The sequence below is a fragment of the Periplaneta americana genome, chromosome 12 (genome assembly GCF_040183065.1).
Source record: "Periplaneta americana isolate PAMFEO1 chromosome 12, P.americana_PAMFEO1_priV1, whole genome shotgun sequence".
NCBI lineage: Eukaryota > Metazoa > Arthropoda > Insecta > Blattodea > Blattidae > Periplaneta > Periplaneta americana.
This window is the reverse complement of record NC_091128.1, coordinates 45,724,601-45,743,352: the sequence shown is the minus strand read 5'-3', so window position 1 is coordinate 45,743,352 and position 18,752 is coordinate 45,724,601. Positions and strand designations below refer to the sequence as shown.

At 34.7% G+C, this 18,752-nt stretch overlaps 1 protein-coding gene across 6 annotated transcripts in view; it reads left to right on the top strand.

The window, feature by feature from the left end:
* gish (casein kinase I gish) overlaps nt 1-12,123 on the top strand; it is a 391,901-nt gene extending 379,778 nt beyond the window's left edge. For all 6 annotated transcript variants that reach the window (XM_069841246.1, XM_069841243.1, XM_069841247.1 and 3 more), the window contains 2 exons: nt 7,837-7,943; nt 9,805-12,123. In XM_069841246.1, the coding sequence (XP_069697347.1) occupies nt 7,837-7,943; nt 9,805-9,856 (159 nt within the window). In that variant the 3' untranslated portion in view covers nt 9,857-12,123. The remainder of the gene's footprint in view (nt 1-7,836; nt 7,944-9,804) is intronic.
* The last annotated feature ends 6,629 nt before the right edge of the window (nt 12,124-18,752 follow it).

The following is an 18,752-nucleotide window of genomic DNA, read 5'->3' as shown; positions in this document are numbered from 1 at the left end:
AATTTCACTGTAAAAAAGAAAAGAAGAAGAAGAGAAAGAGGAAGAAAATGCCCCCCCCCCCGCCCGGAAATTGTCATCCTAGGCAACTGCCTCAACATTATTAGCTATGCTGACTTCTGACATACAACCTACAACTGATTGGTAGTCCTGAAACTGATGACAAAACCAGTAAAAAAAAAAAAATGGAAAAATGGCTGATGTATATGACAGCGTTATTTAAAGAGAATGACCCCATTCCATACGTGAATAATGGAAATATTTCAATTGCAGCAATTATCTCGTTTACACTAGAGTACTAGACGATAGAAAATGTCTCCAAATGTCTTATGTCGGTCGTGTATCAACTGTTAGAAACTTTTGTATCATTTCTAAGAAACACAATGAAACAAAATTACTGTTCTACAGTAGGAAGTGTTTTGTGCATTGCAGTTCGTGGAGAGGAGAGTGACTGAGCTTCTGTATCTGGACATTTTGTAAAATTGGATGATTGCAATAATATTTTCGAAAAAAAAAATATGTTATAACTTACTGCATTTTCATCCAGAGGTCCATAATTTTTCTAATGAAGTCTCCCACACCATTAGCTACGACAGTGATCTTGCTATGCATTGCTGGCCACCCAGTTCCCCGGACATAACATTACACGATTTTTTTGTGATGCAATGTGAAAGACATTGTCTATGTGCCACTACTGCCCACAAGTCTCAGCAACTGAAGATTCGAATCATGGTTGCAATGGAAGAAATAAGAGAATTATTGCATTAAGTGTAGCACGAATAGGACTCACCTTGTTGCTTGTAGTGTGACTGATGGTGCCCATATAGAGAGTTACAAATATCCGAGGTGACATTTGGAGAGAAATTCTAGTCTGTAGCAAACCCGATCCTTATGAATTTCCAAATGTCCGAATTGTAGACGTTTTTGAAATGTGATCAGTCTTTTTTTAATAGCTTTGTATATTTGGTTCTACAGTACATCTTTAAGCCCTTCAAATTGGTCTGTTTCTTGTTGTAAATCTCCCCTTTTCAGCATTATAATTAAAGCTTTTACAGGAATATATTTTTCCAGAAATGGTTCATCTTTGTTGATTCAATATATCTAACCTCTTCCTATTCTATTTCGTAGTCCTATTGGTTACTAATTTATAGTACTATCAATCATATACTGTATTGACACTTTTTCATGTCGAAGCAGGAAAATATTAGAATTAGTTATAGAACATTGAATTCAAAGTATTTATTACGCGACGTTCAGAATTTTTGTCCTTATATAAATTAAAGTGGATGAGGTGCGTTTGTGACTTATTTAAAATAATTTAATTCCCTTTTGTGTTGTCCCACATATATTTTCATTTGTACTTCTTTGCCGAAGTTTAAGAAAGAGTAATGTTGGTGAGATAAGTTTTTAAGATAAAATGTAGTTAGTATTTAAAGGAACTTGTACATGAACACATGGAGGAAAAAAAATCGTTATAAATTTTGTAACGTTTAAATCGCAGATGCACAAAACGATGTAATTTTGCCAGCATAATAATGGATCATTTGGGAACATTTTTAAGGTGTGAGAAATAACTTTTAGATACATATTTTTTTCTGTACTTGCTATTACTGTATATACTGTGTAAAAATAGTTTCAGTAAAACCTCGATAAGATGCCCGCTTATTACGCTATCCCGTGTAATACGCTTTTTTTCGTCCGATCCCTGCTCATTTCATATATAACGCCTTTATAAAATACCCTGTTTGTTGCGCTCAAGTCCTGCATAGTACGCTGTTTTTGTGGAATATTTTCGATGTAATTTTCAGCCATGTACTGTAACAGCAATTAAAATATCTTGGTCACTGAAGTCACTGGTGCCATTAACCTGAAAAGTATTGGTATTCGACCCGAAGGCGCATGACCTGCAGGATTGCTGACATATTTAGAGCTCAAATTCAGTTGGTTATTAAAAACTTCAAGGCTTATTAAAAATAATTTACAGGTCTGATTCTGTGGTGTGTAATTTTCTGAGTACAGCTGTGTATTGGATATTAAAATCTAAAAACTTGAAATGGTTTGATGACATTATTACCATTAGAAATTAAATATTATTATAATTAATGACATGATGTGACTATTTTTCATTTCATATTAATGCTATATTGATGATATGAAAGTGAAACGTTTGGAGTTCTATAAGTAGATGTAGAGAATATCTTAAATTAAATCTTCATTTCTATAATTTACTGAGTGGCGGCTATGTACAAAACTTACGTATGATAATAATATTGTTATTAAAAATGAAATATTTTTATAGTTATTAATCAAGTGGGGTTGGGTCTTTTTCACATACTTAATGGTGGTGTGATGTAGATATTTATATGCGTCATTCTCTTCAGTATTGGCTCAAGAGAGCGCAAAAATTCCAGTTCCTAAGGAAAGACCAAAATGTATTACTTACAGATAAAATAAGAGACCTAGAAAATTTTGTAGTCTCCCGATCATTTCAGCAAGATCTCTTAGCAGGATAAAATGGTTTTATCCTCTACAGTTCAAGCTCTCAATGCAGCAGCTATAAGAAGATGCTATGTCTGTTGTTCGAAAGCATAGCAAACCTGACTTCTTTAACTTTCACCTACAATCCACAATGACCTGAATTAGTTATTGCTTTACTCCCACATGAAAAACCCACTGATCGTCCTGACATTGTTACTTGCGTTTTCGCATTGAAACTCAAAAACTGAAGGTGGATAGGTTCAAGAAAAAGTATTTGGCATAAAAAAACCATTCAGAGGGAGTATGTTTCATTATTATGGAATTAAATAACTTTCAAAATGTCTGGTATTCTTCATTGAAAATAAATCTGAACAATTTTTATTTGAACGTCTAATGGACTTAGTTTGCAGCATTTGCTGCACAAGCCACTAGTATTATTAGATTTGCATATAATGGGTGAAACTTGTTATGCTCTATACTGCTCATCCAGTAGTGCACACATCTCAAAAAACTAATTGTTAGAAAGCTGAAATTTTGTGTAGATGTTCAGCAATGAAGTGCGTTAAAAATAAAATATTATAATGATATGGATGTAAGTTACCTTTTATTGAGGTTCTGGTTGATATGTACATCTATTATCAGGCAGTACATCTCACTTGACGATATGTGTCAGAGGAAGCACAATTGTTTGTATACATCTGAAGTCTGACTAGTGTAATATGTTACTAATCAGCGATGTATGCAAAGGAGGGGGAAAGGAACTGGCAGCGCTACCCTATTATCTCCTGGCTTAGTTGCCTCATGAGTGATATCTTATTTGTGTCACTTATGAGGTTCAAACCTGTCTTCGGACAAGTAACTTAACAACAATGAATGTAAAAATTTATTTTGATTGGAGTGATTTGTTATAATAAACTTTTTTCAACATAACTAATAATGGAAACATTATTATAATTTAGTTTAAAGATTATACTATTAATAAGTACTAGTAAAAAATAAAGCTCCTTAACTCATTTTTGATATGTATGCACTATACTCATATAATCTATACAATTCTGAAAGTACTGTCGGCCTTGGTAGCATAGTCGGTATAGTGCTAGCCTTCTGTGCTCGAGATTGTGGGTTCGATCCCGGCCCAGATCGATGGTGTTTAAGTGTGCTTAAATGCGACAGGCCCATGTCAGTAGATTTACTGGCATGTAAAAGAACTTAAGTGGGACAAAATTCCGGCACACCAGCAACGCTGATATAACCTCGGCAGTTCCGAGCATTGTTAAATGAACCATAATTTTAAAACTTTAATTTTTTTAAGTATTTTTACACATTGTGTGTAATAGTGAGTAAAGTAACAAACAATTGTATATCTGAAAGTTATGTATGTCTCACAACTTTGAATATTTACAAGTGATCCATTATAACACTGTAAAAATTACTTCCAGTTAGGGCTGCAACTTTTTGTGCATCTGCATTTTAAATTTTAGCAGATGTATAATGGTTTCCAGGCATTCAAGTACAAGTTTCCATAAAGTGGAGATATTTCTGGCTCCTCTATTCAATTTCCAAGAATGTTGCATGTCGTTAAACATTTTTATTTGACATTGCTATAATATGTTGTAATGCATAGTTATAATAATAATAATAATAATAATAATAATAATAGTAATAATTTTTATTTATTTATATTTAATGTGCTGTACAACAGCCAGTGGCCAATTGGTGTTCAGCACAAAGAATATAACAAAAACATAATACAAAAATAATTATTACACATAAATACAATTACAATTAATTGCAATAATGACGATGAATGGATAAATAATAAATGACTTTAAAATACATAACTAAGAATACTATGAGACAATGATTATTGAGTATAATGCCTAAAAGAATACATAAATGATAAATCGTTGCCAAGATCAAACTAAGTCTATACATTGAAGGGATCGAATTCGCAGCTATGCATGTTGGCATTTTTAATACATCTGGAGACTGGTGAAAGAAATTTCGAATTTCTAATATATAAAAGTTTGTGGGCTCTCATATCTTTTGTTGGAATACGTAAGGTAATATTGTTTAAGAAAGAGTTGCAGGATATATCACCTTTGAGGACTTTACAAAAGAACAGATAATCTAGCTCATGGCGTCTAGCATATAGATTTTGAAAATTAAAATATTCACATTTTCTCTCATAACTGTACCCGGAATTAATGGGCAGAAATCTGAATGAACATAAAGATATAAATTTCCTTTGTATATTTTCTAGTTTAGCCGAGTCTGTAGTTGTAATCGAGTTCCAAGCTACAGATGCATATTCGAGTTTCGATCGCACCAATATATAGTAGAGCATTAAAAGAAAATCGGGTGTGGAAAAAGAATAAGTTATTGACCGTATTATTCCTAACATTCTGATTGCATGATTGTAAATGTAATCAACGTGACTATGAAAATACAATTTACTGTCAATGAATATTCCCAAATCTTTTACGCAATCCGTTCTGTTAATTAGACCATTATTTAGATAATAATTAAATTTCAGTGAAGAAGTTTTTCTAGGAAAGGTTATTAATACTAATAATATGAACATTTACCTTGCACAAATCTTATACTTTCATTACATACAGGGTGATTCAAAAGGAATACCGGTGGTGTTAGTATAGACTATTCTGAGTAAAAGAGTTCATGTAAAAATATGTCCAATTTTCAATGGGTGTAGCGGTACATAATGCATAACAAGCCTTACAAATTGTATGAAGAAATCCCAGATGAGTACATACAGAGGAATCGTATGTGTCACTGTTGTAATGTGTACTGGTATAGAGAAGCAGCTGTTTGTAGTTCCCTTAGCTACGAGGATTGGCATGTTCTTCCAGCACGACGGAGCCCCTGTACATTTTAAGCTGTCAGGTGATAGATAATCTAAATCTCATATTCACCAAGGTCCCCAGATCTTCGTCCTTTCAATTTTTGTCTGTGGAGGTGGATGAAAAGTGAAATGTACAGAAACGAAGTAAACACAAGAGACGAATTGATCACTCATATTATGAATGGTGCTCCTCTCATAGAAGAACAAGACGACCTGAAGAGTGACACATGCTGTCAACAGAACAGAAAAGTGGATTGGACTGTTGAAATATGTTGATACCGTGTAAATAAGCAATAATTATAATCTTCAAGTCATTTGTCTTTCTTTACTCAAGGTGCATTCGAATTGAAAATTAAATATAACGTAAGCGTTAACTTAAAAATGTAAACTTTACGGTAAAACCAAGACCATTCACGATGGGAATATAAACATAACCGCTAAGATACTTGGTAACCATGGAAACATAACAACGACGCCATTTCCTCATATTCTGTCGTATACATCAGCACTCCACGATTGTGTTTTTATTTTTATTTTATTTTATTGGGTTATTTTACGACGCTTTATCAACATCTAGGTTATTTAGCATCTTAATGAAATGAAGGTGATAATGCCGGTGAAATGAATCCGGGGTCCGGCACCGAAAGTTACCCAGCATTTGCTCGTATTGGGTTGAGGGAAAACCCCGGAAAAAACCTCAACCAGGTAACTTGCCCCGACCGGGATTCGAACCCGGGCCACCTGGTTTCGCGGCCAGACGCGCTGACCGTTACTCCACAGGTGTGGACGATTGTGTTCTGTTTGCAAATCACGTAAGCATAAGCATGAAAGTTTGGAGTTTGCAAACTTTCATGTTAACATCGGTAATGTTTATGTCAATACTTATGTGAATCATTGTGAATGATACTATTTGTTAGCCTGGGCGCAAACTTCTGTGTTTATGTTACGGTTATGTTTAATTTTCATTGTGAATGGGCCTGCTTGTAATGCGTAACATTCAAACAGCTGTATCTTCATACCCATTGAAAATTGTACTCATGTTTATATGAACTTTTCTACCACCCCGTAAAATATTTACTTTTCCTCCTAAACCACTCTGTTTATACTGTATTTTTTAAACGTTGAATAACGATATTCAATGGTCACCAGGATGAAAGAGAGAGATTTTCGCGTAACACTGATTCAGCTCCGTATTGGAGTGCTAATAACGATAACTTAATAGCTATGGCATATTTATATGAGCATGTTATAATTACGTAAATCAAAGGATAAAGACTGGTATATCCAAAAATAAAATTGTACACAGTTTGAACAATAACCCAAAGAACATGTAATACTTTTCTAATTTTACAGACTTTCAACCGCTTACTATGGATAAATTGTAGAAGATGAATGCTTTACATATTATGACAGAAATATGGTATTAAATGCGACCTTTTCTGTTTTGATCAATCTTTTACGGTTCAAACTAGTAATAATGTACCCAAACGAAGAAAGACTAATGCTGAACACGTATGTGAGTATAAATCTGCAGTGCTCAGGAAAAGTGACACAAGTCATCAGTTTCCACAAACCTTTTTTGATAATTTATTGACGACTTACACTGGTTTATGTCGATTTTATTTTTTTCTGTATGAATTATTGTAATGGGAGAAATACTTATGTATTTTTTTCCCAAGCGAGCAGATGTTCCGTAAGTTGTCAATAAATTATCAAAAAAGGTTTGTGGAAACTGACTTGTGTCACTTCTCCCGAGCACTGCAGAAATAATGTACATACAACATTGTTTCAATAAAGGTTTAAGTTCAATGCCAGGGTAAAGTTGTTTTAGTACAAAAGGTATTTAAAGTTATTCAACGTTAATCTTGGAACCAAGTTTCTCTAATCATTTTTTTTAGGTTGAATATTCTTGTACATTAATTTGAGTAGCACAAGAACTATAATAAGTCAGTTACAGCATAATGATTGCTAAATGATTTTCATCTTCTCTTTTCCAACAGCTACTTTGCATGAACTGCACGTTAACATGAAAGTTGCTGCCTCTCAAGTCTATAATGTTGTCCATATGAGTCGTTAATGCCTTCCTCCTTACCAAGTGAAAGCAGGATTATACTAACTTGTCAAAAATCTTCAGCTGGATGGTGGTCAGTCGAAAGCTTACTTTCGTGCTGTAGAATTGTAAACTGGTAGATGTGTATTGTATGTAGTATTGTGGCAAAGAATGATTACTGTAACATTTGACAACACTTGCAGTATTGCTTGTAATCACAGCTTTTGCTTTACAAATGTGATATAAAGTATACATACAGAAAACACACACATTGCAGTACAACATTACAGTTGTTTTAATAACACTGCACATCTTCTTTGCATATATTTGATTATGTTCAGTTGAGCAACTTTATTATTAATTAACTCGTTATTTGATTTGTGTTATAAAAGTTGTTATTTTTCTGCCAACAGATTTTATATTCTGATTTCTTTTTCCTGTTTCTTAGGTTGTGAGTTCAACCAACGGTGAACTAGCAAATGATGATCCAACAGCAGGGCATTCCAACACTCCCATTACAGCCCAAGCTGAGGTCGAAATTGTAGATGAAACAAAGTAAGTGTCATTGGAATATTACTAGCATTTATGCCTATGCACATGTGTAAATTTGGTTATAAGTGGTTATTTCAACTATAGTCCCGTCGCTCTAATTTCCGGCAGCCAATCACATTTCAGGTCGGCTACATTTAAACGTGTGCATCTTGTGATTCGCTGATGAAGATGTTAAGCATTTCCTAAGGCTGGATAAATACTTAATATATAATCGCCCGCCATTTTGACTCTTTCGTTGGCGTTCGCAGAAATCACACGAGGACGTTATTTGCCGCTCAATTATTTGCTGAATTACAGTACGTTTGATTTATTATCATAGGAGCTACGACATGATAATGTTTAACTGTGTGGCAAATAGATCCCTCGTCTGGTAGCTCGGCAATGAAAGAACAAAAATGGCGAACGATACTACCTACCTAGACTTTATAAAGCCTTGACTTCCTAAGACGTAAGCAAAGAGGAGGAGTCACGCCGGGAATAACAGCGTCGCGACTATAGTAAATAATGTTTTAAAAACCCGTCATAGCTGTGGTAGAATACCTTGACCAGTTAAAAAAAATACCGTTACCTGAGCAGAAAATGTTTCAAATGACTCTCCTCCCCAATGCAATGTTTTAATGGAACTCTTTCATGTATTCTATTTTATATTGCTGCAAACTCTGTTGGTTAAAAATGGCAGTACAACGTTTAATATAGGCAGTAGGATCCAGGAATCCAATGCTAAGCATCTTTTCTCTCTCTATAAGATCTTACATTTGGCATTTGTAACATTTTTCCGATCAGCTGTTCAGTTTTAGAAGTGCAGGAGACAAGATTTTGAGCCGTTTCTGAGATAGAGCCAGAAACATCATTTAACAAATTAAAACTTAGTTGATATTAGACGTGCTATTACTGTGTGTACTGGAAAATAATAGTTTCTGTGAAATCTCTATACTGTTTATTGTGAAATGAGAAAATATTGTTACTGGAGTAATGAAAATAATGACAATTTCAAGAATTTTAATATAAAAAGTTACCATTTTTGTTTAAGTTGTGAATCAGTTAACTTGCCGAATGTAGGGAGTGGATTTTTATGTACTAAAAGTTAAAAATGACACTGAATATACCTCAGTGGATATGATGTCAGGAATGTTTTGAAACACTTTGAAATCTAACAGAGAGCTTGGTTACGTAGTCTAGTGAAGTGCATAACTTTTGAGGCTGTTCATTTGAACTTGCATTTGGAAATTGAGCACTGGCACGAACTTCGTCAGTTAAACACTGAACATGGATAACGAATAATTTTGAGGGAAAAATTGTTCCGGGGCTGGGTATCGAACCCGGGACCTTTGGTTAAACGTACCAACGCTCTACCAATTGAGCTACCTGGGAACTCTACCAGACACCAATCCAACTTTCCCTCTGTATCCACAGACCTCAAAGTGGGCTGACAACCGTCAAGCAACCAACATTGAGTGCACACTAACTGTGTGACTTAAATTGTGGTTTTCTGTTAACGAACAGTGACGTGTATTATGCAAATTAAGCTTTCAGGTATAACTCCCTGTAAAGTTGATTTGAATAATTTTGAGGGAAAAATTGTTCCGGGGCCGGGTATCGAACCTGGGACCTTTGGTTAAATGTACCAACGCTCTACGAACTGAGCTACCCAGGAACTCTACCCGACACCGATGGAGTTGCGTCATTGGCTACAATTGGCTAACACTTTCAAACCTAGCAGCATTACTTATACCAGAGCTGGGATATTTCTTGCTATTTTTGAACTATAGAGCGAGTTGCAATACTAGTTTTTAGTACATAAAAATCCTCTCCCTACCAGTGCGCTATTGAATGAAAAGTGATACACGAATGGCATTGTTTGCAGATGTTGTTGCTTCTTCAAACGTAAGAAGAAGAAGTCGGGGCGTCAGAAATGACTAGCGGTTGTGCAGTGCAGCCCAGAGCGTGAGGCGGTGACGTTGCTGCGGGCTACGTCCCACTCAAACTCGCGGGACAGCGTCCTCAACAATCCTAGCAACAGCGAGTTCGCTCGCTACCCCACGCCCGCCAGCGTCACGTGATGAGACCTCCCTCACCTGATGCACCACTACATATTATAATTATTAATTATTATAACTAAGTCTTGTGTGCTGTGGTGGTGTGCATGTATGTATTTGGTATACCTGTTGTGCAAATGGAAGAGTTGAAGCGTGCGTGGATTTTGTATATGTGCACCAGGCCGCATTCAGATGCGGCCCAAGTCAGTGGATGTGAATTCATGAGATGATTCACTCGGTTTCTGTTCACTTGCTTCTACCCATTGAACATTCTGTCTGACTAATCAATGAATAGAATGACAGCTTGATAGAATGAATGTGTGTGCGCTTGCTACGTGAAATTGAATTGACTGAACTTCTGTTTAATCTACCCTAGTTGGATCATACATATTTAATGTGGGGGATATTGCTGATACGGCTTTGTAGCTAGGGGGGAATACCTTGAAGCACTTAAAAACGTTGGAACAATCTCTAGAACTGGAGGTACCATGCAGCCGAGACTGGAGAAGCTGGTGTTGGCGTGTTACTGTAAGACAGACGAAGTTGGTGGGTACAAGATGGCGGCCACAGGTCCACCCACTCTTACCATCATCAGTATTTTATGTGCGGAGTGAAATGCCAGAAAATTTTCTCGAGTACCATGCTGTGCTGTTTTATTATTTTTTTAATTGAATTTATTTGTGGTATCCAAGAAGCTAAGGCTAAATATCATCCAAACCTGTCAGACTGATCGGCTCTCCCACTGTTTCTTAATGGCATGGGTTGTGATTTGTTTCTCTTCTCGTCTACATCATTCTTATTCCATCCATATAGAACCGACTCACATTCTAGCATCGAGGTTGCGTACATCACTTGAATGTTTGACTTGGGTCCTTATAAAACCTAGAAAACTAAAGTGGCTAACTAAACAACCGAGTAACTGTGATTTTTAACATACACTACTGTGTTGTTGTTGTTCAGAAGGCAGAAAGACATCTACTCCATGAATGTGGCTTACTTTATAACCTTGTTTTGTACTTGCCACTCCTGCACTCTGTGGCTGTTGAGATACGGGTGCACATGTAATGCACCACTGTTACGACTCCTGCTGAAGTTCTTGGGGGTTGCACCGCGGGTCGCAGTTCCTAAGATCTTCTTACAGCCTTGACTTGAATTTAGTCCATACGATACCCGTCAAGTCACAAAATTGTGTAATTTGGAAACTGATAGAATTATAGAATTTTCACATCTATTTTGCATGTTGCTTTGACCATGCACTTCGATATATATGCATGGTAAAAATCTGTAATCAAGTCGAAGTATCATTTGATTGTGAGTTTTAATATCCAGTGCAAATTATCAATTGTAACATGGTTGCAGAATTTACTTCACCTTTCTTTTATCAACCTGTATTTTCTCTTATAGGCAGTGAAACTATAATTTATGGTGGTACACTACAGTCACCTGTGACTGGTTAGTTCTGACAAATATCTTCCACGTTTTCACATATAAATGGAGTAAAGTGGCTCCTAAAGATTAGATATAACTGTATTCATAAATAGACATAGTTTAATTGAGTAACAGTGACGATGACAAACTCTGTTGTTTCAAGAATAACTGCTTTTTAAGATGTGGTTCTGTATTTTCAGGTATCACATTTAAATTAAAATATGAATAAACCCGTTTTTAAAAAATCAGGCAGAGTGGCATGAAATTGAAGTGATAACTGTTAATTTATTGTAAAAATTACAGGTTACGAAATAAATCAGTAAACATTTCAAATTTACTTTTATTTGAGCGACATAAAGTTCAAAATACAGAATTAAATTCTGTGTAACAAGTAAGACTGTAATGCTAGCGTACTGGCTGAAAGTAAGCATCCGCTAAAGTAAAGGAACTAAAAGAAGAACATTTCCAACGCAAGGACAGTACGACAATAAATATTTCTAATATTAGGACGTTGATCAAAAAACTTACCATCTTCGACACAAGAATGTTGATTAAAAAATTAACAGCTGTAATGCATGGACTTTAAGAAAACATTATCGTAATACGAAGACATTAAGTAAACAAATTTCAGCAACACAGGAAGGTTGTTTAAACATATGTAAAACAAGGAGCTGATTACGAAAACAAACATCCGCAACACAAGGACATTGATCATGCAACATAAGGGCGTTATATTAGTATTGCAGTTTGTAAAATTATTAAGTATTACTAACTCGCTTATTAGAAATACAGTGAAACCTGTTCAAGACGGAAGTGACATGGTCCTAATTTTTTTTCCGTTGTGGACAGGTATTATTCAGGTGTGACATTAAAATGGAATATTTTGTCATTCATATACATGAAAAACAAAATGGCATGCCGCGACTACAAGAAGTACAAAATATTCCATTTAACACTACTCACATTAAATCAGCTTTCTGTCGCTTATTACGTTGGTGAATCATCTTGATTAAAATCTCATTTTCTGTATAAATATTATCGTAACTCACTCATTAGTCATTAAACATTACTAAAGTTTACTAATCTCATTCAATTTAATATCTAACACTATACTCTAATACTGTACTGCATATCACTGCACATTATTAATTAATTGGACTAGGAGCCATCTATTAGAAGCCTTGAATTCTGGTTTACTTAATTTCTTTCCCAGTTCAATAGCTTGCTTTGCAGAATAGATCCAGAAATTGGCTTGTTCTTTGAAAGGTCATGAAGAACCCACTCTCACAACAGTTCATTTATTTCCACATAAACAGTTGCTTTCTGGTTTCTTTTGTGTCACCAATATTGGCCGCACGCCACTCACTCATTATGATCTTTATTTTTTAAAGTGTCACACCTGAGTTTTCCACAGCTGTACTTCAGTATTATTTCACATAGACTTTGTTTCTAATTTTCCTTTATCTCGATAACTTTTACTTCATCACTTAATGTTAATGCCACATTTTATGCAACTTTTTTTTTTACCTGGAAATCACTACACTTGCGCTCTGTTTAGCTACGATAGTATACGGGTGTGAAGCATTGAAAATCTTTGAAGGGACTCGTCTGCTAGTCAACAGGGTAATAAAATTTATGACCGACAAGCCAACACACCCTCATACCCTCTGGAATTTTGCAAAGAAAACTTTTTGTTATCTTAGTAACCTACATATTTCGTATATTCCTTGCAAACACGCTGTTTCAAAATATAGTGTGTCCAAAATATTGTTTCCGTTTTGAACAGTAGCAGAGTTTCCGTTTTATTCAGGAAAAATTACATATGATACATACAAATTTCGCTGAGACCAATAAATTGTTCCGAAATAGACAGGATTCTGGATTATTCGGGTTCCAATTTGAACAGGTTTCACTGTACTAGAAAATGATCCAGGAACGTAATAGGCGAGATAGATGTTTATGTTGGGTCAGGGACCGCAAGTTACAGCACAACATAAAAGCCCGATGATCTTCGAACATTCAACTAAAGTTTATGGAATTGAATTTGCAAGTTGTGACGCTGTATGTGCGTATTTATATTTTTATTTCATAAAATAGTTTTTTTAAGAAGCTTTCTTGTATTAGTTGGTTTTGAAGTGTGATTTATTTGCAAGGTTACAGAAAAGTAAACACTTTTAAGACAGCAGTTTTGTGTTCATTTTTGCACACAGTGTATGTAAACAGAGTAATATCACGTGAAAGCAACTGCTGTTCTCCATAATTCATACGAGTACCAGCTGTCTATCTCAGAACTCTTTAAAAGAGAGTGCAAATGATGCCTAAAACATATACCTAGTATATAATATAAAACTGTTAAATTTTCGTGGAAACACAAGTAATTGGTGGTTTTTATGAATCATTATTGCTGCAAAGGGATAAGATTTTTTTCAGCCATGCATGTTTATGTTTATTTCAAATTAGATGTTCCTCTGCATTGATCTTCATTCTTCAGCATCAACTTCGTGTTACTGGATTCTTTATCTTGCAGTTAACATGTCATATAAGGTTCGTTCCACAAGTGGTTCATGGATCAGTTCATGTTCGGTTCCTGTACCATCTTATGTGCATGCGCTAGTTGAGATCTGCTATGGGATTGTAACTGGACTGGACGCTGTTGGAACACTTTTGTGGATCGTTTTGTACTAAATCCAGAGATGCTATAACTGTGATCATCTTTGCTAAGAACGGGATGCTTAATTATTATTGTTTCACAGCTAATCAATTGCAGAAAATAGAATTTCGATCATTTTCTATTAAAAGATGATAAAAAGTATGGAAGGCAAGAATTCCACTAATTCAATGTTGTGTACTGGGGGACTCTCATCTAAAAATAGCTTTTTAATTATTAATTTATGTACGTTATTTATTATACTTTTAATCAAAGCTGCATGTTGAAATTGTAATTAACTATTTCAATACCCAAATAATTTCCATTCCCTTTCTTTTTGGGGAAAATTTAAATTAAATCTCTAGTTTTATTATTCGTCTGTACTGTCACTTTTCATCTTTAACCTCAATGATGTGAACAGTCGATCATGTCTTTCTTCAGTATCCAGGAGATGTTGGTGAGCTTATGCGCGTCTTGCGTACTCTTCCGTACATGCCTCAATCCACAGACTATTTTTGACCTTTCCGAACCCGTGTCAAAAGTTTGTTGGAACGCCCGACTGCAGTACATGTTTCCGGTTCAGGACTGGTTCGGATTGTGTTGGAACGCTTTTTCTGTACTGTGCATGCTCACGATGGTTATGGACGGTTCCTTACTGTTGTTGGAACGAACCTATAGCTTCTTTGCAAATGGCTATTTGCTCCCTTACCCAATATAAAATATATTTTGTAATTTTATTGAAGTATGTTTTAAACCATATTTCTATTGTCAGCTCGACAAATAATATTTGGAATATCCTGCAGAATTCATTGTTTCATTCATCAATCCACTCCCACTTTCAAAACCATTTATAAATATATATCCCTTTGTTGATGACGGTACAAGAAACTTCACCTACCTCATTTTGTGTATTCTTGTTTAAAGTTTTCTTGAGACTGTGTGTAAGTGCACTTCTTGCTGGTTCAGTTTCATACTTACATAAATTATGTCACAAATCGGATGTACCTTCAAAATATCTGAGCTTTCGTTCAGATTAGATGTACATTCGACCTGAAAAAAATCACCAGTTGATGATGGTGATGAATGTTATCTTTTCACTCTCTGGTCATTTCTGTTCCTGTATTAAAATGCGTTTAAATAGTTAAGGGAGGTGACGGGTGAAATTTCTATTTTCTACAATTTTTAAGGTAAAGACTTCATATCTTGTATACTTCATTCATTCATAGTGTTCTGCCCAAGGGCAGATCTTTCACTGCAAACCCAGCTTTATCCAATCTTTCCTATTTTCTGCCTTCTTCTTTGTCTCTGCATATGATCAGATGAATGGTTTTTGAGTTACTTGAATTAAAAAATAAATTGCGTATTTTCAAAATCAAGTTTCATGCATGACTTTTAAGAATATGCAACTTCAAAATCTAAATTTTTAGTGTGCACTAATTTAGCAAGTACAGTCAACTCCAGATATAGTGAACCTCTGAGGACTTGCATATTTCGTTCACTAAATCCGAATTACAGGAATGAATGAAATTGTGAATAAGAAAATAAAATAATATACAGTAATTAAAATATTTCATTTTTGTGAAATGGATTAGACTGTATACTGTTACTCACAGTAGATTTACTTAAATTATGCTGTCAATCCACATCCGCTTGCAAAAGCCCACGTTCATTGTCACTTATAATATTTACCTTATCTTCTAAAGAAAACACTTTATACTTCGACATTTTTATACAGTACATTTACTGTTCGAACACTAGAAACAGATTGATCAGGTAGAAATGATAAACACTGTACTCAGCCTTGGAATTTCCCGAGTCACTTAATGGAAACTGGAAAGGAGCTGAAGGAGTTTGAAAGCCATTGAAATCTTACCTTCATTTATGCTCTGGACATAATATCTGTCTCCTTTTAATAAAAGAAAGCAATTTCATTTTCCATTGTTTTGATCTTACCCGTCATAATGGAAATGTTTCTGAGAACAAAAGGCAACCCTTTGTCGGTGGAGGATTAGAAATAACAGCAGAGTAGTGTACCTGAGAACAGAATGGCAACCCTTCAACGGTGAGGCAAGGTCGTCAAGCGTTGCCTGGATGTACAGTACAGTTCATTGTCTAGGAATCACTAATCCTATCTTTGTCCTTTGACTAAAGGAGTAAGAAACTTAAAATGTTGTTCTCAACACATTCTTTAAATTTTATACAAGGTCTGACTTCAAATAAGAATTTGTCAGGATAAAACTCTTGTAACTTCAATTTTTAAGGTTCACTATAACTGAAGTTAGGGTTCACTATAAATCGAAATATTAATACACTTTTTAATATATTGATCGGGACCAACGATTTAGGTTCACCATAACCGAGTTCACTGTATTTAGTTTATCAAAAGAATGACACTGCGTTTCATTAACCACAGTATTCAAAACATGCATTAAAAAGTTATGTTCTAGCATCAAAATTGTAAGAACACACTATGAACATGACGAAATGTGCTAAAAAAAAAGTGTGAGAAAACAGCTTCTAAGATTTGCATGGAATTTAAGTTCAAGGGTGCAGCCATTTAAATATGGCGTAATTTTTATGCTTTCAAGCACTGTAGATCACTGAAATTTCCTCAGCATATAAATAAGAGATCACTGATCCATTTTTCACACACACACACACAAAAAAAATATATTTTTTACTGAAAATGACCAAAATTTTACCCATCTCCCCCTTAAAGAAAACTGCACATCAAATTTTAATATAAGAAAGCCACATTAGTTTATAAGAATGGATACTTTCACTTGAAATGAAGGCAACAGAAGCCAAGAACCACAAAGCCCAGTGTTAACAAAATCTTTAATATCTCGCAATGCAGTGAACTCTGTAAACTAACTTTTCAGAGAATATTTGGACCTGCATAATGAAAGAAAGAAAGAGTAAATGTGGTGGCAACAATAATAACTTTCTTAATGAGAGATCTGAAATTGAACTTCAAAATTTTTTTCACGTGAATTATTGATCGAAGTCATTGAAAATTGCAGATGGAAACAATCTAGCATTAATAATATAGCTTATTCGAAATATTAAGTAAAAATTGTTTGCAGCTTCGCCAGTTTCTTCACAGTAGTTTTTTTTTTTTTTTTTTTTTTTTTTTTTTTTTTTTTTTTTTTTTTTACAGTATCAGTTCGCAATAAATTATACAGTTTCTTTATGGAAAGAATAGATCTATCCATCAATAGTGACATCTTCTGCAACAGTTTCAATAGAAAGTCCTTGTGTTATATTTACACAGAAAAGGCATGAAAACAGTTGTTATAATAGTAATAAAGTAGCAACCTGGAATGTACAATGTTTTATTCTGACTCTGAGTTAGGTTCTCCTCATCCCCCCCCCCCCCACCAGTCTGTTACTGATATATAAATCATACATATGACCAGTGCTTTTTTCTGGCAATACCTCTTTGAATTTTTTTAAATAAAAATTTCTTTAATGCAATGGCAAAATTAATTGTAAAATTGGCCGTGGACACAAACAGCAAGCTGTGATTACATGAAGTTGCCCATAACGATACGTCCCTAACTCAGGTCCTATTATAAATTTGTACAACCTCTAAATTTTGACGAGTACTGGTTCTTCACCTTTTTTCATAGAAAAAATACACTGCATATGACCATTACGTGCCAGACAATTGCCACATTCTTGTAATGTCATCTGTGATTAGTAAAATAGAATTTTTAAGGTTGTACCAATATACAAATTTTGCTCTACATATTGTATATCTTTTGTAGACGTGATGTTTCTTGGTCTCCTAGCATTGAACAGCTGTGTATATAGTCTATTATTTTCATAAGGTAATAGGTTTATACACATTAACGTATATCTCTGTTGTTTGAAGACAGGTTAACCTTGTAAGACAGCTAAGCCAGAAGATAATGGAGTAGGGGGCCAGTTCCTTTCCCCCCTCCATTGTATATATATATATATATATGCAAGTTAAATATTACTGGAGATTAAAAATGTATGCAGGCTGAAGATTAATTCTTATCTCCATTTCTTTGTAAAAGAATATCGCCAGTCTTCACTAGATTGTTCCTACGCCTATATAATAAGTTCAAGTGCAAGTTGAACATAAGTTCATCTTATAACTGTAATTAATTTATTTTGTCTATATTCATTGCAAAGAACACAACTAGTCTAGTAAATAAAGTTCTGAAGCCTGAACCCTTTTATATCGGGCAAACAGCAGGATGATAACTGATGAATGTTGACAATGGACATGAATAAACAATATAATCACAATGATATGGACCACATGATCATGAAAAGATCGAATTATGATCCAGAACATGTTTCCAACATTCCAGATACAGTTCTGTGGTAATTTATAGGCATTCCTTCCTATGAGGTTAGGTATTCTACAAGAACTCCATTTATGACGAAAATGTGGAAGTATTACAGACGACCTATTTTAGCATAAATACTACAAAGCTACTGTCGTATTCATTATTTATTGTAAGTCCCTTCCAGCCAGAATTGATAGCAGACATTTCCAATTGCAAACTGGTTTCATACACAATTCCAGATCTCAGCAATGACTATATATACTCGATGCTTTCTTAATATTCTGCAACGTAGCTTTACAACTTCTAATACAGCCTGTATTTCGTGGCTAGTGCTTTTGTGTTCATACCGTCTATGCTCTCAGAACATCGTACTATT